This window comes from Martes martes, assembly GCF_963455335.1.
Source record: "Martes martes genome assembly, chromosome: 9".
Taxonomy (NCBI): Eukaryota; Metazoa; Chordata; class Mammalia; order Carnivora; family Mustelidae; genus Martes; species Martes martes.
Window position 1 is genome coordinate 117,640,806 of NC_137896.1, and position 20,786 is coordinate 117,661,591.

Sequence of the window (20,786 nt, forward strand, 5' to 3'; positions counted from 1 at the left end):
TTAACAAATTTCCATAGGTGTTTCTAATAGGTAGCCACAGTTGAGAACCACTGATTTCATCCCATCTCCTCCCTCACGCATGAGGGGCAGCCCCACAGGTCAGGATTTGTCTCCTGTTTGTAGGGACAACTACTAATGCCTACAAAGCCCTATACAGCACACCGCTCTACACTATCTCATTCGATCCTTAGAACAAATCTGAGGTTTAAAGAGCAGGAAGCATTACTGCCCCTGCTTCACACATGACAGAATTGAGGCTCAGGAGATTTAAGTCATGTCCCCAAAGTCTCCTATTTGGTAAAGGGAGCTAAGATTCCGGCACACATCTTTTCAATCAAGGCCACCAACCACTGATGTTAATTGTACAAGTGACATACTTCTATTTTATTTTGTCATAAGGAGTCCTATTTGCTTTCAGGGGGGTCTCCAGAACACTTAGAAATCTGCCTTCCTAAATTAGGATTCCTAAGGAATGCCATGAGGGGAGATGGAGAGGATGCATGCAGGGATGTATCTATAGAGCCCATTTCTGTGCCCACATTTAAACCACAGTAGATATATTTTTACCTGTTCAGACCTAAGGATCCCACATATGATTTTGTTTGAATAAAGAGTTCTACCTTTGAAGACCACTGACATGGCTTGGACCTTTGCTTACTGTTTCAATCCAAGATAGCAAGGTCACTCTGCCCCCAGATTCCTGTCACTTCTAACATCAAGTTCTTCCCCGTTGGTCTAAATGAAGCTCAAAATAGTAGTTTCTCATAATGCCAATATTGGTATTGTTTTTTGAGAAATGAAGGGCATTGCTTTCAGCAGACCAGACTTCCCACATCTGTCTGGGTAACTGAAGTTACTCATTACTGCTCCCTGCCTACTTCATGCGTACTATAAAATGAAGAAAAAAAAATATATATATATACCGTATATAAAAAAAGGAAAACATCACCCTCATCCACTCTCTTGCTAGGCCACAGCGTTTCTCTTGCCTGCTCATTGGGTCTACCTCCAGCCTAATCCACAAACTCGCCACCTTGCTTCTACTCTTAGGCCTTCATTCCCTGTGGAGTGAGGCGTCCATTAATGTTTGCGGGGGAAGAGGGTGCACTGGGGAATATAAGACAACTTCTCGCATTTTTTGTGTTTCCAGAGAGGAAAACCTTTTATAGTCTCCTCTCCGCAGAAGTGAGAAGCTCCACACTGGACAAAACACTTCCAGCTTTTCATTCTATGACCCTATTTGTACCTTTCCACAGGACAAGGGGTGACTAATCTGACTGGTCAGAGTCCAGGACATTGAAAGGACTGAGTTTTTATCAGGACTGATGCCTGAGCACACAAGGTATACTATGATCCTGACCTGTGTCCTGATAAATGAGGGTCTGTTCTCAAACCTGGCACAAGGTTATAGTAGGAGGGAGTAGGAAGCCCCATTCTGTATCTACTTTTAGTTCCAGGAATGACAAGGGACACCCAGAGTCACACTGTGGCGTGACCTCATATTTCACCACTTATTTGAGAAGGCCAAATCAGTGAAGTCTAGAGTCTAACTGCCAGAATCACCCTATTGCTCAGGAGAAGCACAGTTCCTAAAACTTAATGAAAGACATCGTGGCCTTAAGCAAACATGAGACATCTTTACCTTCTCTTTTAATAGGGTCATGTCTCTCACTTTACCCATTCTCAAACTGTATGGTTTCTTTTTACATACATACACAAACACTTTAAAACATAAATGCCAAATTCAAGAGAATCAGATGAGTAGATAAATTTAGGGAGCCATGAAAGAAAAGGCCAGTCACCAGATTTTGCAAAAGATCACCTGAACTCCTTCTCTGGACATTCAACTTGATATAGGACCCTACATATCCCATGTCACATGGTCCACAAGGTCTTCCTTTAGGATTCTGAAGCAGTCAATAGCCGTACTTGTCATTCAGATGGGTCCTGCCATCTCCACTTTGTCCTAGATCAGAGTATAAAGAAAGAAACGCATTCAATTTCCTAAAGTTGGGAGGGAAAAGATACCCAGATATCAGTGGGTTAAAAAGTAAAACAGACAAAAGAGTTTCTTCTATTCTAGAACTCTGCCTTTTTGCATACGATTTCAAAATATGGTCCTCTTTTCATTTCTACCCTTATTATTTATTAGCCAATAAAAACCAAACATTTCTAGTAACAAAATTTCTAAAATTTCTATTAACTACGAATATATTAGAAACCTGATCCATAGAAAAAGCAACTTGTGATGAGCACATGGGAAACAAGCATCTCATATATTGCCTTAAGAGTGTAAGTATGACCATAAGCTGTATCCTCTCGACAGAATGCAATTTACAATGTCTTAAAAATGTTTACAGCCTTTGACCCAGCATGTTAACTTTTATGATTTTTTTCTACATATGCACCTCTATACTTGTAAAAGTATTATGTTAGAGGTTGCTCATTGCAGAATTTTTTTTAAATTCAATTAATTAACATACAGTGTATTATTAGTTTCAGAGGTAGAGGTCAGTGATTCATCAGTCTTATATAATACCCCATGCTCGTTACATCACATGCCCTCCTTAATGTCTATCACCCAGTTACCCCAGCCCCCAAACCCCTCTCCTCCATGCAGAGTTGTCTGTGATGGCAAAACTGGAAATACAGCAAATATTCATGAAGGAACTAGAAATACAGCAAATATTCATTGAAGGAACACTGAAGGAATAAATAAGTAAAGGTATTATCTGTACCATAAGAAAGAACTATGCTACAAGGAAGGACAGGAGGGAGGGAGGGAAGGAAGGAAGGAATCTATAAATAGCTATGGGAGGATCTCCATATAGTGTTAAGTATGAAACAGCAAGATATAGAATATGCTTCTAGGGGCACCTGGGTGGCTCAAAGGGTTGAGCCTCTGCCTTCGGCTCAGGTCATGATCTCAGGGTCCTGGGATCGAGCCCCGCATCGGGCTCTCTGCTCGGCAGGGAGCCTGCTTCTCTCTCTCTCTGCCTACTTGTGATTTCTGCCAAATAAATAAATAAAATCTTAAAAAAAAAAAAAAAAGAATATGCTTCTATTTGTATAAAAACAATGGTGAAATATTATGTATTTAATTGCTCACAAAAGCATTTTATGTGACATATATAAGAAGTCGCAAGAAGGTGATATTTGGCTGGCTTTAGAGGAAAACACCAAGTAGCTAAGGCAGAGCCAGTAGTAGTTGTTTTAATACCTTTAAAGAAAATGTAAAAGACATGCAGAAGTTAAAAAAAAGATGTAATAAATCTCCATATACTCATCACCCAGCTACAACAATAATATGTGACATTACCCCCTCCATGCTCCCTCATCCTCTACTTCTACAGGATTATCTTAAGGCACATCCCAGATATTCTGTCTGTGAACACTTCTGTACACAGTCCTAGAAGATAAGGACTTTTTCTAAAAAATATAACATCATCCACATTTTAAAATAATTAATAATTTCCTAGTATCATCACATATCTGGCTAGTGTTCAAAATTATCTAACTAGTGTATAATTTTTTAAATAGTTTGTTCAAATAAGGATTCAAGCAGAACCTACAAATTGTATTTGATTGATATGTCTCTTTAGATCTTTTACTCTGTTTCCCTAGAAGGGAGAACATTCCCACTACATGCTTTTTTTTTAACTTTTTTTAAAAAGACTACTTATTTATTTGAGAGAGAGACAGAGAGGGAGAGAGCATGAGCAGGGGAAGCAGTAGGGGGAGAGGGAGAAGCAGACTCCCTGCTGAGCAGGGAGCCAGACGTGGGGCTTGATCCCAGGATCTTGAGATCATGACGTGATGCTCAGCCAACTAAGCCACCTAGGCGCCCCTATTTATTTTAGAGAAAGAAAGAGAGCACGCCAAGTAAATCAGTGGAAGGGGCAGAAGGAGAGAGAATCCCAAACAGACTTTGCACTGAGTGAGGAGCCCAACACGGGACTCGATTTCACGACTCTAAGATCACAACCTGAGCCGAAATCAAGGGTTGAACACTATCCAGGTGCCCTATCCCACCATATACTCTTCTAAAACCTTTATTCTGAACCTTAAACCTACATTACCTATTCAGAAATATAAATAAATAAGTCTTAGAAGAGAAGAAAAGTAATAAAAACAATCTACCTTCAGGTGGGACCCACACACAGTAGTCTGGGTCATCTTCTGGATATTTGGAGGAAAGTGTTGCTGGAAGCTACAAAGGAAAGATAGGTTATTTTACTCAAAAGAATTTTAACTCTAAGAATTATTGTCCCTATACCTGTCAGCAAATAAAAACTAAGAGGGAAAAGCTTCCATTAATTACCTTGACATAAGTAACCAAAAAATGGTGAAACACACTCTCTCTGAACCTTGACTTTTTCCCATAAAGCCTCAACAAGCTGATTTTTAGCCAGTGAGAGTGAAGTGACGTTTTCTAAAAGGGACTGTTAACGGAGGCATGAGTTCTAATGGTATAACCCACACAGAGGGAAATTTGTCATTTGTCTTTTGATCTAGGTGCAGAAAAGAGTTAACAGGGCAAGCCTGACTATCCTTTGAAAGGCCTGTTTTAAGGCTGGCCCCTCGCCTGGTATCTGGGGACCTGGATTTCAGGAAGGTTCCTACTACCCTGATAAAAGTGGTTCACTGTGCCTAAACTGTCTATAAAAACAATATGGTTCGTGCTAAACATCGATTTTTCTTCTGGGAGAACAGAATTTGAGGGCATGACAGGCAGAAGGTGCCTATGTGATCAGTCCCCAATAAAAATCCTGGGCACTGAGTGTCTAAGGAGCCCCGCTAATTAGCAACATTTCATAAGATGTCACAACTCATTGCCAGGGCAATTAAACACATCTTGTGTGACTCCAGAAGAAAAGGACTCTTGGAAGCTTATGCCTGGTTTCCTCAGACTTTGCCCCTTGTGCCTTTTCCCTTTGCTGACTGTACTTGGTATCCTTTACTCTAGTAAATCATAGCTATGAGTACAACCACAGGCTGAGTCCTGTGAGGCCTCCTGTGAATGACCTAGCCTGAGGGTCCTGGGGACCTCCTGACACAATCTAGCAATCCCACTTCGGGGAACTTACTATATCCACATAAAATTATGCATATGCAAGATTATTCATTATAGCACTGTTATAGTAAAAGATTAGAAACAACCCAAGTGTCCACCTGTAGGGAACTGGCTAAGTTCAGTACAGCCATACAGTAGGAAGCTCTTGGTAAACTGATACACAGTGATTTCCACAATAGGTTAAAAATAATAAATCCTGACGTAGAATGCGGAACATTATATTCTATCTTCTGTGTAATAAAAATAGTCAAATAAGAATATATTATTCAAATGTCTTTGTATGGCATAAAAGGATATGAACAAAGATTCACAAATTAATCAAAGAGGTATATGCAGAGTTATAGGGAACAGTGTGGACGGAGACAAGAATAGAGAATTGAAAACATAAAAATTCAGAAATAAAAGAGAGCCCAGACTTTTAAAAGAGGGAGTATTAGGCAATTGGGAATTCTGCTAAGACAATCCCTAAAAATTCACTCTTCTAAGTGTGGTCCATGACAAAGGGATTCGTTTCTAATTCTAGAGAGGTGAAGATTACGGCTAAAGTACTTACTTTGCCTGGACCGGGAGCTTTCTTCTTCTTCAATTCATCTCTGTTTTTCTGATATTCATTCTTTGATGCTAATTTGAGAAAAAGAAAAGCAAGAGGCACTAGCTATTTCAGAATAAGTAAAACAGAAAAAAAATTCCTCCTAAGAGATCATTATAAAAATGGAAAAAAACATGTAACCATCAAATTCTCAAAAATTCCTTCTATTATAGGGATGCCTGGGTGGCTCAGTGGGTTAAGCCTCTGCCTCCCACCCAGGTCAGGATCTCAGGGTCCTGGGATCGAGGCCCACCTTGGGCTTTCTGCTCAGCAGGGAGCCTGCTTCTCCTTCTCTCTCTGCCTGCCTCTCTACTTGTGATTTCTCTCTCTGTCAAATAAATAAATAATAAAATCTTTAAAAAATAAATTCCTTCTACTATAAGACTATCTTAAGAGAATTTTCTCTCTGCTAATAACTCTAGTTTTCAATCCTAAGGCTGTTCTACAAGCTTGAATATAATCACACCATTTGAAAAGGGAAAGAAAAATGGGGCTGATTTTACCATTCTACAGTTCAACTGTTACAGTTCAAACAGTAGAAAAACAGTCCCTTTTTCTTTCTGAAGGTTATTTATTGGGGCACCTGGGTGGTTTAGTCAGTTAAGTGTCTGCCTTTGGCCCAAAGTCCTCAGATCAAGCCCTGTATCCTACTCTCGGCTCAGCAGAGAGCCTGATTCTCGCTCTCTCTCTGCCTACTTGTGCTCTCTCTCTGTCAAAGAAATAAATAAAATCTTTAAATAAATAAATAAATAAAGGTTTTTATTTGAGAGTGCACATGAGTGAGGGGAGGGACAGAGAGAGATAATCTCCAATGGACTCTGTGCTGAGCGCAGAGCCTGATGGAGGGCTCGAACCCACAACCCATGCGATCATGACCTGAGCTGAAACCAAGAGTCAGACATTCAACCAACTAAGCTGCCAAGGTGCCCCCAAACCAGGCCTTTGAAAGGCCAATCTTTCAACCAATTTATCTTAATAGTTTTGGAACTGCTCCCATGATAGGCAGATTCATCTCTGGGAGATGAAAAGCTGCGGAGGGCTTTGCACGGGCAGAGGGAAGCACGAAAGCAGTAGGAATTTTGCAGATCAGGGAGACGGAACCCCAGGAGGCAGAAAAGGAATTAAGAAAGGCAAATGGGATGGCACCAAACATAACCTCTCATATATTCCAGTTCTGTCCAGGGTCCTGGCATAGCACCTCCCCAGTGTCTGAAAGGCCATTCTCTATGCTGCCTCAGCTCAGCTGCCAACCCCTCCTCTCTGACACCAGCTGCTTGCTTGTATGCAGAGCAGCAATGGAGCTGGCTGCACTACTTGCCTGAGGGTTCCTCACATGATGCAGCTGTTTCTCTAATCTCTTGATAATCGTTATTCTGTTCCACTTGGCTGAGTTGAGACATGTTTTCTATAAAATGCAGAACCAGAGCATATTGTTATTATTTAATTCATAGTGGGGAACCAAGAAAACAAAAACAAAAGCAAGAAAAGCTACATAAATACATAATCATCCAGCTTTGCTATCATTAGCTTCAATAACCTTAATTAGATTTTCAAAAAAATGTGCCTCCATATGTTTAACAGAGAAATCAATTTTCCACTTTAAAAACTGGCCAACTCTGAGTTAAAACTTTTCAGCACTACTTACCAAAAGCCTTAAAAATGTACATATTCCTTGGCCTAGAAATTCTATTTCCAGGAACATATTCAAAGAAAATAATCAGAGATGAGTACCAAGATTTATTATATATACAATATGTTTAGGATAGCAAAAATAATAAATTATGTTCAGGTCTAACAATAGGGGGTGATTACATAAATCACGGCACCAGCATGTGATGGACCACTGTGCTCCTCATTTGACTCCACAGTTTAAAAGAGTATTTTAAGACACAGAAAAAAATAGGTTATAAAACAGCATATACAACACGATCCTAACACTGAAAAAAGAAAAAGAGGCCTAGAGTAATCCATAATCAACTGCAGATTTACTCATTAATGTGTCTTTACCAAATTTTAAAATCTGCTATTTTTATACACACACATATTTCTTGTGGTCCCTGAACAAAAAAAAATACAATCCTTATTGCTCGGCCTCCTGCTAATCTGTTTATATGCCACCCTCACAATGTATGGATCAGAGACTGGACTCACAAAAAAAGTATGTGTCAGTACTTCGTTTGAAAAGGCTAAGCATTTTGTCAGTAACTAAACAAAGGAGCATGCAAAAACAAAAGAGCTCTTCACAGATGAAAAAACAGAAACTTTTCTTTCTCAAACAACTAAGAATGATTCAAGAGAAGGCCTCCATACCAGGCCTGGCCTTTATGAAGACAAGCCGGGTTTGTTTTGGAAGCAACATGCATGCATTCCCATGCATATTTCATGTCGGTTTTTGTTCTGTTTTTCCTCATGTGCTCTATTTTCTGTGAAGTCTTAACAGTGCCAGACAGGTTGGCCACCCTGCAGGAAGTAACTCCTGCAGTTGACAAGGGACAAGATACTGAAAAGATGAACAATGATCTCTGGGGGTGAGGCTGCAGGAGATTTCCCTTTTCTTCTGTGGACTTAGAGGTGTAAGCCAAAGTTTCTAAAATGAATACACCTTCCTCATAATCAGAAGAAAACATATTTACAAACCAATCACTTCCCTCTGTTGTCATTTGCCGTCAAATCTTGGCTGAGGTGGGTGAGTACGGTGTGCCAGGTTTTCCGCTAGGTACCATGGACAAAAAGATGAATAAGGCGCTATGCTTCCTAAGAAGTGTGATGCTTAGCCTCTGTTTTAGGGAGGGGGAAAATAATGACCAAGGGGAGGTTTACCCTGAGACTACATGATCAGGCCCCATCATGCACCCTCTTCTACTGCCCACCAATCACACAATGGTAGCAGCTCTGGGCTGTTCCACAGCAGCTGTGGTTTCAGATTCCACAGCTTTCAATGTTCCATAATTCTGGAATAGACTGGAAATGCCTGCTCTTGCTTTGCAATGAGGATAAATAATGACGAACAGTCAAAGAAAGACCAAAAAAGTATGTTTCCAGAGTCAGCTGCATCCCATACCATAAAGTGCCACAAAGTCAAAATACACAAGCAAGAACTGGCTTTGCTTTCCAAACCTAAGCACAATCAATGCAAACGCCCCACTGAACAGCACGGGAAGAAGGAGAAAAATATTACCATGGGCTTTTGTCTCTTTAGAACAGGTGAAGTCAGTGGGAGGCCTCACTTCCTGCACTGCATCTTCTGGCTCTGTCTCGTGCTGCAGCCTACTGCTTCCAGCCTCCGTTTTCCCCCTTTCATCTCCCTCCTTTTCTCCCTCCTCGTCCTCTTCCTCTTCCTCCTCCTCTTCTACTTCGGGCTCATCCTTCATTCTCAATAGAGCTGGAGGGAGTTCTGGACGCTTAGGGGGTAACTTCTATGAAAGAAACAAATCATGAACAAATAGTGCTACATAATGACAGAGACAAATCTCTTCAAGGAGATTAAGCTAAATATGTAAAACGTCTAACCTCTCTAGGCTGATGAGCCCTGCAGAATTCTGCTGGAGAGAGGACTTGCACATGAGATTTTGCCCATCTATGGACGCTTAACACATACCTTTATTAGTTTCTAGAGTCAAAAGAATATTAAGTATGGGACACTTGAAACAGCTTGTAGGAACTAACATTTATTGCAGGTGCCAGCTGCAGGAATCCTGTTCTGTCACCCCTCATGGTGTTAAAGGATCTTAATTCATTACAAATTCTTCCAGGAGTAAATCAGACACACATTTCTAAGAAACAGATCATTTGTGCAGCTTTTCCATTTTAGATTTAACACAATTACAAAGAAATGAGACATGTAAATCAGTAAAATAGATCTTGAAGACATTTCTTTTTTTAAGATTTATTTATTTATTTTAGAGAAAGAGAGAGAGACAGAAAGAGAGCGAGCAGGGGGAGGGGTGAAGGGAGAGGGAGAGAATCTCAGGCAGACTCTGCACTGAGCTAGGAGCCTGACCTGGGGCTCGATCTCACAACCCTGAGATCATGACCTGAGGTGAAACCAAGAGTTGGATGCTCAACCGAATGTACCACCCAGGAGCCCCCCGAAGACATTTCTTGAAGAATAAAGCCAAATTTTCTAATCAAAACCTTTTAATAAAATTATTAGAAAAAGAAAAGGTTGATTGAAGCTTAAGGAATGGAGAGATACCAAAGTATATGTTGGGCATATCATTTTTTAAATATAGGATTGAATTCAGTGAACCTCTTTAGAGAGCTTCTTTAGTAAAGAGTTTATCCTCTAACTAAACATAAGCACCTCCTCTCCCCTCACCCTCACAGAAAAGCCTGCCTCTCAGGTGAACCCGAGACTTCAGGCTTCTGCCACCAGAGGGCAGTTTGCCCTAATTCAAGGTCCTGGGGACTGAATTCTGTCCCCACAAAATTCGTATGTTGAAGTCCTAACCCCCAGTACCTCAGAATGTAAACATATTTATAGATAAAATTTTTAAAGGGGCAAGTTAAAAGAAAGCAGTTAGACTGGGGCCCTAACCCAAGATGACTGGCGTTCTGGTAAGGGTGACCCCATGAGTGCAAGTGCACAAAGGGAAGACCACAGGAAGATGCAGGAAGAGGGCAGTCATCTCCAAGCCAAGGAAAGACACCTCAGGGGAAACCAAGGCATGCCGATCTTGGACCCAGGCTCCAGAATTGTTAGAAAAATAAATTTCTGTCATTTAAACCACCCAGTCTGTGGTGTTTGGTTAGGGCAGCCCTCACACACTCACATACAAGGTTCTGCTCTTTAGGTGATGAGACCTTTTAAAAGCTGAATCTGTAAAGAGGGATGTACACAAAGGAAACACATTCACCAGTGAAGTGCTAGAGGACAGTAGAAAGATCACAAAACTCAAGAAACAGAGGACCTGGATTTGATTGCCAGTCTAGTAATCACTCAATGATGATGTGATCTCATATTTAACCTCTCTGACACTGTTTCCTCACCTGCGAGAGGTGGTAATTTGCACACGTCACAAAGTGTTAGAGGGATTAAATGAAGTTAGGAACACCGTATGGCAGGGCCAGGTGCAGGGACTACATGACTAACAAATGTTAGCAGAGTCCGAATGTTACAATATCCACCCACCCAGAAAAGAGACATTTCTTAAATGCAACATTCATCACAAATTAGTTACATGCAAACTGACTGAAGAGCGAAAAGTTTAACACCACGACCCACGACTTACCCCTACTGTTCCTGTTTTTAATTTGAATTTGCTTCCTCCTTTCATGGCACCAAAGAGAGGCAATGTAAGCTTTTTAGCTTTGTTTTCCACATCTGTAGCCTGACTTTCAGTCCTAAGAAGAAAGAACAATTATACACATCTATTCCGGTGAGGCCAAGATTTTATCCAAAACACCAGAAGAATCCTGTGTGCCTGGCTTTAAAGACCCTGTGCCAAATACTATCCTTCACAGCCCCTCCCCAAAGGCCTCAGGAAGATTCTGGCATACACGGACAAAGTCAAGAGCAACACAGATATTTTTCAGCTCCAATAAATAGCTTGGCTGGTCTGGAGGATAAGAAAAGACACCACAGGGAGATGAAAAGGCAGAAGACGGGATCACAATCAAGAGCTGCTTGGGTCAGGGGAGAAAGGTGTTAGGTAGAAAGTTTGGAAGTTCAATCCTCAAGAAGAGGAAGAAAGCGGTACACACATCTAAAGGCCAGGATCTAAAGTAGGAAAGGGAGGAAAAACTAAGCAGACACAAACACAGCAAGAGGGGAGGCTCTAGAGGACACTGACATACCCCTCTCACAGGGATGACTTACCAAGGGAAAGGATTTGGAGTTAAAATAAAACTCACTGTTATTTGTTTGCCCTGAACTATGCCTCAGGAATTTTCATCCTTTCTCCACAAATTCAATGTTACAAATAGCTGCTAGGTATAACAGAAATAGGACAATGATGACAATAATAATACACATAGGCCAGCACTTTGTCAAGTGCTATTCATGTCATTTTTCCCTTTTTAAGGATATTATTTAATGAGAGAGAAAGAGAGCCCATGAGTGGGGGGAGGAGGGAGGACAGAGGGAGAGAGCTAATCCCAAGACTCCCTGCCAAGCACAGAGCTCAATGTGGGGGCTTGATTCCATGACCCGAAGATCATAACCCAAGCCAAAACCAAGAAACCAAGAGTTGGGTGCCCAACTGACTGAGCCACCCAGGCACCCCTATTCATGTCATCTTTCAACATCAATAGTACTTCTACTTTACAGATGAGGAAGCAAAGATCAAAGAAACTAAATAACTTGCCTCTAAATGCCCAAAAATAATTCATAGAGCTGAGAGCAAAAGCCAAGGAGTCTAACTTGAGTGCTAACCCCCCTCCTCACTATCAGTAAATGAAATACCACTTGGATGACAGCCTTTGTGGACTGACCTACAAATCACTGCATGAATATCCAAACTACACATCAATCTTTTAACAAATCTGCTAGTAATTTGGGGATTTTTTGTACAGATGATCAAGGGCTCCAGGAACATTTTACCTTTACATCCCCATAAAAAAAAAAGTGCCTCCCAATATCTAGATATTCATCTATGCAACAACCCCAGCATCAAATTACAGGTTTTGTACACATTTGTAAAGGGCTACATAAATGCTTAATGACAATCTAAAGCAGCACTGTCCATGGGGCACCTGGTCGCTCAGTCGTTTCAGTGGTCAACTCTTGATCTCAGCTCAGGTGTTGATCTCAGCTGAGGTCTTGATATCTGGGTGGTGAGTTCAAGCCCCAAGTTGGGCTCCATGCTAAGCCTACTTAAAGCAGCACCGTCCAAACAGAACTTTCTGCAATAATGGAAATGTTCTACATCTGTGCTGTCCAATATAGTAGCCACTAGCCACATGTGGCTATTGAGGACTTGAAATGTGACTAACTTGAATGAAGAACTGAATTTTAAATTTCATTTAATTTTAATATCACAGGAGACTACCGGGTGCTATACAGGACAGCACAGACCAAAAGAAAACAAGAAACTTCATAAGTGAGTTACTTGCCTTCATACATGAGTGATCCCACCCAGGCAATACCACTTTTTGAGATGCCTACCTGAACTGTGCTCACTAGGAGTTGCTCATTTCCACAGCAACCTACTCAACATTTTCAAAATTTGTTGATATCACATAGAACAAAATTTGAAAATACTGCCAAATTGAAAGACTGCATCTTATTCTCTCTCTCTCTCTCTCTCTCTCTCTCTCTTACACACACACACACACACACACCCCATACAAACATCCACACACTCACAAACATTAGCTAAATCTGGGAAAAACTATTCCCAAAATCTTGTTTACAAATTACTCAGAAAAATGGATTTAGGTTAACTTCTTCCAATAATTTTCACAAAATCAAAGTTAACTAATAAAATCAACTTTAGGGGACTATGCCTTCCCCGATTTTAAAAGAAATTCCACTTTAAAAGTATTTAAGTATATAAGAAAAAAGTATTTAAGTATAGGGGCTCTTGGGTGGCTTAATCAACTGGAAAACCAGTTCTTGATTTCAGTTCAGATCATGATCGGGCCCTGTGCTAAGCTAGGTGCCTGCTTGTCCCTCTCCCTCTGCTTGTGTTCCCTCTCTCTCTCTCTCTCTCTTTCTCTCAAATAAATAAATAAATAAAATATTTTTTAAAAAAGGTATTTAAATACACTAAAGTTATCGACTGGTTCTTAGGAATGACAAACCAGGTGCAAAAACGACAATCTGCACTTGTATTTTTTTCATCTGTGGTTTTAAAATCATAGATTAAAAAATGGCATTACATTATTATATTTATATTTCTCTTGTGAGCAAGATGGAGCATTTTTTAAAATACATTTAAGAGTTATTTGTATTTCTTCTTCAGTGGTCTGTCAGTTGATACCCTTTTCCCATTTTTCTCTTTGGTAGATGGTGGTCTACCTATTCAAGGTCTTTATATATTACCAAAATCAGCCTTGTGGCATGTTCCTCTTTAAAGAAGTTTACTATGCATTAAAAGATTAAGTAAAAAATTCCGAGCCTTGGGGCACCTGGCTGGCTCACTCAGTTAAGGGTCTGCTTTTGGCCCAGGTCATGATCCCAGGGTCCTAGGATCGAGCCCTGCATCAAGCTCCCTGCTCAGCAGGAAGCCTGCTTCTCCCCCTCCCTCTCCCTCTGCACTCCCCCTGCTTGTGTTCTCTCACTCTCTGTCAGATAAATAAATAAAATCTTATTAAAAAAAAAAAAAAGCCTTCCAATGAAACAGGAATCACTACAGTTTTCTCTAAAAACCATACAGCAGTCTATATTTCACAAATGAAATGGCTCTGACTCTACGAAATCACTGCCTCCTGTGCTTTAAAGGGTTTCTTACATTTTATTTCTATTCTCTAATGATTAAGAAAATAACATAATTCAAAATGTTATCTATGCAAATATGCTTATTTAAAATTTCAAGTATAACTAAGACTTACTTTTTCAGCTCTGGAATCTCTGCTGGCTTTACAATTTTTATCAATCCCTTAAGTCTCTGTTGTTCTTTCCTCAGTTCAAAAGTTCTCAGGTGAAGTTTCTTCCGGGACACACCATCCAATGCACTCCCAGATTTCATTTCTGACATAAATGCCTCTAAAGAGTCCTGAGATGGTGACTCTGACAGGGCTGTCCAAGAAAGGAATAATATATGTTCAGAAAAATGGCCTCAAATATTTTAATATTTCCCAAAGTTTCCAGAGAAAAGTCACTAACAGGGGCGCTTGGGTGGCTCAGTCAGTCGAGCGTCCAACTCTTGATTTTGGCTCAGGTCATGATCTCAGGGCTGTGAGATCAAGCCCTGTGTCGGGCTCCACACTCAGCAGGAAGTCTGCTTGGGATTCTCGCTCTCCTCCCTCTGCCCTCCTCCCCTGCTGCATACTCTTTCGCTCTCAAAAAAACCAAATAAATCTTTAAAAAAAAAAAAGTCACTAACATAAAACTGGTCAGAGAACACTACTCATATTGGGAATAAGAAAACAGGTTATAGCTTGAAGACCTTGGAACATCATTTTGCCTCACTGGGCTTCATTTTCCTCATCTATTACATAAAGAGTTTAAATGAAATAATTTATAATGTTCTTTCTAATACTAAGATGCTTAGAACCTTAGAAAGGTTCCATGTTCTGTATATCTTATTAACTAGACTCAGTGCTGGCAGAGTGCACTACATATGGCAGATGCCTACTACAGACTTATTTAATGGGTCATTAACTTACCTTTGCTTGAGGCTTTCAGCTTCTCAGAAATTTCAGAGAGCTCCTTTTCAGCATCATTTAACTTTGCAACCTGTAACACCCAAATAAACAGGGTCAGCAAATGTTTTTCTTCTTTCAAAACATGGTAGCTGTTCTGTCTTCCTCCTCTTATTTTCATTATTGTTACAAGGTTTAAGAGGATTCATTTAGAATTTCCAGTTGAATCTGCATCTTATGGAGTTAACAATTTTCATGTGCTTATTTAATCTGAATTGAGTTAACTTCTGAATTAACTCAGAATTAAACAAAATATATGTATAGAATACAGACTTGGGACGCCTGGGTGGCTCAGTTGGTTAAGCCGCTGCCTTCGGCTCAGGTCATGATCCCAGGGTCCTGGGATCGAGTCCCACATCGGGCTCCTTGCTCAGCAGGGAGCCTGCTTCTCTCGCTGCCTCTGCCTGCCTCTCTGCCTGCTTGTGTGTACTCTCTCTCTGACAAATAAATAAATAAAATCTTTAAAAAAAAAAAAAAAAAAAAAAAAAAGAAAAAGAATACAGACTTGACATTACTCAAAAGAAAGAACTCAAGGCATTTGTTTTCATTGATGAATCAAAAAAACAGATGTTGGGTAATGTTTTAAAGCTCTCTGAATGTTACTTACTATAGCGAAAACACAGGCTAACTTATGATGGTTTCATGAAGGATATATAGTTTAAGACTATTACCAAACTATACTCCTCAAAATTCCTTTCACAATTCTTGACTGCCAAAAGTCTAAAGTTGATTTCACCTCAGAATGGCCCAATTTGGAACTTTTTCCTTTCTTTTTGTAGTTTTAACATAATATCCAAAGATCGCTCATTCATGCATCAATATCCACCTATGGGTGGACAGAGTCTCTAGCAGCAAGCCAAATTTTTTCCAACTTGGGTAATACTGTTGTTACTATCAAATTTAAAATCAAGAAAGTTGGAGTGCCTGGGTAGCTCAGTGGGTTAAGCCTCTGCCTTCAGCTCAGTTCATGATCTCAGGGTCCTGGGATCATGCCCCACATCAGGCTCTCTGCTCAGCAGAGAGCTGGCTTCCCGCCCCGCCGCGTGCTGCTCTACTTGTGATCTCTCTCTCTCTCTGTTAAATAAATAAATAAATAATCTTTAAAAATAAAATAAAATAAATCAAGAAACTTATACTTTAGACCAGATTTCAATGCTACTGGTTTAAAAATTATAATTATAAAACAAATTTGAATAATACATTATCTTATTTAAAAATTAAACTACCACAGCTACTTCTATAAATAAAACTTGCCAATGATTCAAAGGTCTCTGGCTTCTCATCTATCTTCCCAGCTTTTTTCATTCGGTTCAGACGCTTCTTTTCAACCAGGCCGGTTCTATCAAGAAAGGTGTCATCATCACTATCATAAAAGTCTTCATCTTCCCAGTTCTTGGCTTTCCTTTTCCGAGATACTAGGAGATAAAATAAATGGTAAAAAAAGAAAAAGGAGACAAGTAGATAAGAAGCTTAAAATATCACTATCAGGGGTGCCTGGGTGGCTCAGTGGATTAGCTTCTGCCTTCGGCTCAGGTCATGATCTCAGGGTCCTGGGATCAAGCCCCACGTCCAGCTCTCTGCTCAGCGGGGAGCCTGCTTCCCCCTCTCTCTCTGCCTGCCTTTCTGCCTGCTTGTGATCTCTCCCTCTATCAAATAAATAAACAAAATCTTTAAAAAATTAAAAAAAATCACTATCAATTACTGCAAGACCCAACAAGCTGTCAAACTACATATACAAACAAAGGGTTAAACCTGGAAGACATTATGCTAAGTGAAATAAGCCAGACACACAGGATTCCACTTAGAGTTAACTGGAGTAGCCCAATTCACAGAAACAGAAGGTAGAATGGTAATTACCAGGGGATGGAGGAAGGAAGAATGAGAAGTTAGCTTTCAGTGGGTATAAGAAACTTTTGAGAAGGGGTAGTAGTGCTGGTTGTACAACAATGTGAATGTATTTAAGCTTACAATGGTAAATTTTATATTATGTATATTTTACCACAATAAAAGAATTAAAACAAAGGGCTAATTTATTTAATGAGCAAGAATTTCCCAAAAACCAATCAGTAAAAAGGGAAAAAGATAAGGAAAAGTCCAATAATCCAAAAATTTTTTAAAGGATAATGAAAGCAGTTCAGAAAAAGAAACATAAATGGCCAAAAAAATTTTTAAAGATGTTAAACACTTTTTAATAATTAAAAAATACAAATTAAAATAATGAGATACCACTTCTTACCTATAGACTAGAAAAAAGAAAAGATTAATAATGCCCAGTTTGGCCAGGGTATGGGGAAATGGACTCTCAAACAGCTGGTGGGAATATACATTGATACAATCTTTTTGATGATCAATCTCACATCTGTCAATAATAAAAATCCAACTGACCTAGCAATTCCACTTATAAGAATTTACCCCGCATACATCAAGGCAACATTGTTTATAACAGTGAAAAATATGGAAAGCTCATCAAGAGGGGACTATGGTAGCTACTAATTTTTGATCTACTCTATGCCATCTTACTCCCCTTGTTCTGGTAAAAGTACCCCTTTTCTTCTAGAAAACTCTTCCCTCATTCCATCTGGATTAGGGGTAATCAAGTGACCAAAGCCAATCAGTAAGAATCTCATATTTATATTAAATAAAAGGAAAAAAGGGTTCTCTTTCCAATGAGATTATGAAAGAGGGAAGATATAAATTCTGTAAGCAGCCAGCTTTTCCAGACGAGGTAAGAATCTATCTGCAAAATAAAACCATGCGCTCATGAAACAGATCACACAGATACACACATACAGCTTTTATGGCATCCTGGTGATACTGAGAGTTCTGGCTTGATAGGACCAGAACTTAAGTTATGGTTCATGCACTTCTTCTTTCAATCCTGTAAGCTACTCTTCTCAGGTTCTGGAGCCAATAACTCTTCTCCCTAAGCTAATCTGAATTGGGTTTCCATTATTTACAATCCAAACAGTCTTTACTAATATAAACTTCATAATTTCCAAGTTAGATGGTACACTGACCATATCTAATTTCACTTTCCCCATATCCTACTAAAGCTACAATGAAAAGATCCTTTTTAAAAACATTAATCTGAAAATAAATAAATGAATAAAGAAAATAAATAAATAAATACAAACACTAATCTACTGGGGCAGCTGGTTGGCTCAGCTGGTAGAGCATGCAACTCTTGATCTCAGGGTTGTGAGTTTGAGTCCAATGCTGGGTATAGAACTTACTTAAAAAATAAATAAAAATTCTAAATCTGCAAAGAAAGGAGAATGGGAGAAGGGATAGCAACACCAAATTTTTGGAAATTAGAAAGCAGACAAGTTGAAACTAAATTAGCAGAGCTAAAAAAGATAAATCCTAATCCAACAGTGAGGAAAGCAGAGAATCAGTCTGATGATACTGCAGAGTCTACAAAAGGATCTGGAACTGGGGATGGATAGTTGTGCTAAAATAAGCAGAAATGAGTAAAAGCTGGTTGAGAAACAGATCCTCCTCCCTGCCTACTTACCTCCTTCCCATCCCGGAAAGAATCCAGAAGTTAATCTCTAGAAAGGGTAAGACAGGAAGTCTGTGCATTGTGGACTGACTGGTTGAGTTGAGGGCATATATTATTCTATTCTAAAAATAGTACTGTCCTGTGAATATCTCAATATTGAGAATCTGCTCAGCGATCCTCCAGCACTTAGCCCTAGACATCTCATGCAGGAGACTGGAAGAATATTCTCTGAGGAATCCTGCCAGCAGAAGAGGAAAAACCCAAGGAAATTTACAAGGGAATCCCCCCCCCCAAAAAAAGGCCCACCAACATCATTCCATATTGTTGCGGAAAGTTAGTAAGTCCTACCTATATAATTCAAGCTATCAATCACCTTTTTGTCCCCAAATAAGAACTTACAATCAAGGACTACATAGCTGAGAAACACATCTAACAAGCAGGATAGAGACCACACAAACAAAAAGAAAAGACAACCTGGAGAGCACAGATTAGCAGTGAGATGAGATACTTACAATCCAGGAAACAATGGCATATTACATTTTAAAAATGAATATTCAGGGACACCTGGGTGGCTCAGTTGGTTAAGCATCTGACTCTTGATTTTGGCTCAGGTCATGATCTCAGGATGGTGAAATCAAGTCCTGTGTCAGGCTCTGCCTCCCCCCATGGAGTCCGCTTGAGATTCTCTCTCTCTCTCTCTCTCCCCGCCTCATCCCCTACCCCTCCCCCGAGTTGCACTCCCATGTGTGCACACATCTCTCTAATGAATAAATCTTTTTAAAAATGTATATTTTTATACAAAAATGAGCTTTGGAAATTAAAATCTTGATAGCAAAATAGAGACAGAAAGATAAAGCTGCAGAAATCTCCCAGAAAGAACAAAAAGACATAGAGATAAAAACACAAAGAAAAAAAAAGACAAGAAACTTTAGACAGTCAGTCTAAGATGTTCACTATCTAAAGAATAAAATTCCAGAGAGAAAGAGAAAACAGAGGGATAAAAAGATTAATGGCATAATTCCAGAAATGTTCCTGAAGTGTCAAAAGATTTCCAGATCAGGAGCACCTGGGTGGCTCAGTCCCTTGAACCTCTGGCTCTTAATTTCAACTCAGGTCATGATCTCCTGAATTGTGGGACTGAGCCCGAAGTTGGGCTCTGGGCTCAGCGCAGAGCCTGCTTTGGATTCTCTCCCTCTGCTCCTGCCCTGCCCTACTCACTCTCTCTAAAATGGATAAATAAAATCTTTTAAAAAAATTTTTTTCCAGACCAAAGGACCCAATAAGTACCTACAAAAATGAATGAAAATAGACCAACAGAAAGGTGCATCATAGTTAAGTTTCAGAACCTTGAGAACAAAGGGAAACTCTGATGAACTTCTGGGGTGGAGGGGGTGGGGGGAGTGACATATAATTGATTAGGATTCTGAACAGTTTTGGACTGTGAGAACAACACTGGATATAGGTGATAAAAGTAATAACTTCAAAGTTGTGAAGGAAATTATTTCCAATTTAGAATTCTACTCCTAGACCAACTATTAACCAAGAGTAAAGCTAGCATAATTACATTTTCAGAATGGAGAATTTAATAAAGTTTACTTGTTATACATCCTTTCTCAGGAATCTACTAGAGGATATCCACCAAAACAAGAGAGTAGGCTAGGAAAAATCAAAGATGTGAAATCCACTGAAGACTATCATCATGCATGGTTTCTACTTTTGTACCAGCTTTTTTTTTTTAACTTTATTTATTAGTCAGAGAAAGAGACAGGGAGAAAGCAGGTGGCGCGGCAGGCAGAGAGAAGTGGAGGGAAGAGAGAAGGAGGCCAATGCGAGACTCAATCCTAGGACCCTGGGATCATGACTCGAGCTGTTGGCAGATGCTTAACCAACTGAGCCACCCAGGTGTCAGTCCTGCAGCAGGTCTAGAGAGCAGTAAGCCCTAAAACAATAGTGCTCTTCAGGAGAAATGTTTCCAAAAGTCAGAACTGATCAATTACTGAATGCGATTGACCATGTGGAAAAATATACTGAAAGGCTATTGAAAGGTGAGAGAAGAATGACCCAGAGCTATAAAATCCAAACACATGAAGAACAAACACAATTATTAACTTTAGGAAAAACAGAAAGAAAAAATTGCTCAGTTGTGACTAATATTTGCATAAACACAATCATGGAAATACTAAACACTAATTTAACACAGTAAGTAGATAATGTTTAGAATACATGACTCAAGGTCGATAGCCCAAGATGGCGGAGGAGGAGTAGACCTTAGTTTCATCTGGTTCCTGTAATTCAGCTAGACAGCTATCAAATCA

General features: G+C 39.7%; 1 protein-coding gene across 1 annotated transcript in view; it reads right to left on the bottom strand.

The window, feature by feature from the left end:
• Positions 1-358: 358 nt before the first annotated feature.
• The window catches only part of SLC4A1AP (solute carrier family 4 member 1 adaptor protein), a 34,823-nt gene continuing 14,395 nt past the window's right edge, over positions 359-20,786 (bottom strand). Inside the window, exons 6-14 of the mRNA XM_080813325.1 lie at positions 16,224-16,384; positions 14,934-15,003; positions 14,157-14,343; positions 10,895-11,006; positions 8,842-9,079; positions 6,982-7,068; positions 5,628-5,695; positions 4,141-4,210; positions 359-1,966 (exon numbers count right to left, since the gene is read on the bottom strand). Coding sequence (XP_080669451.1) covers positions 1,917-1,966; positions 4,141-4,210; positions 5,628-5,695; positions 6,982-7,068; positions 8,842-9,079; positions 10,895-11,006; positions 14,157-14,343; positions 14,934-15,003; positions 16,224-16,384 — 1,043 coding nt within the window. The 3' untranslated portion in view covers positions 359-1,916. The remainder of the gene's footprint in view (positions 1,967-4,140; positions 4,211-5,627; positions 5,696-6,981; positions 7,069-8,841; positions 9,080-10,894; positions 11,007-14,156; positions 14,344-14,933; positions 15,004-16,223; positions 16,385-20,786) is intronic.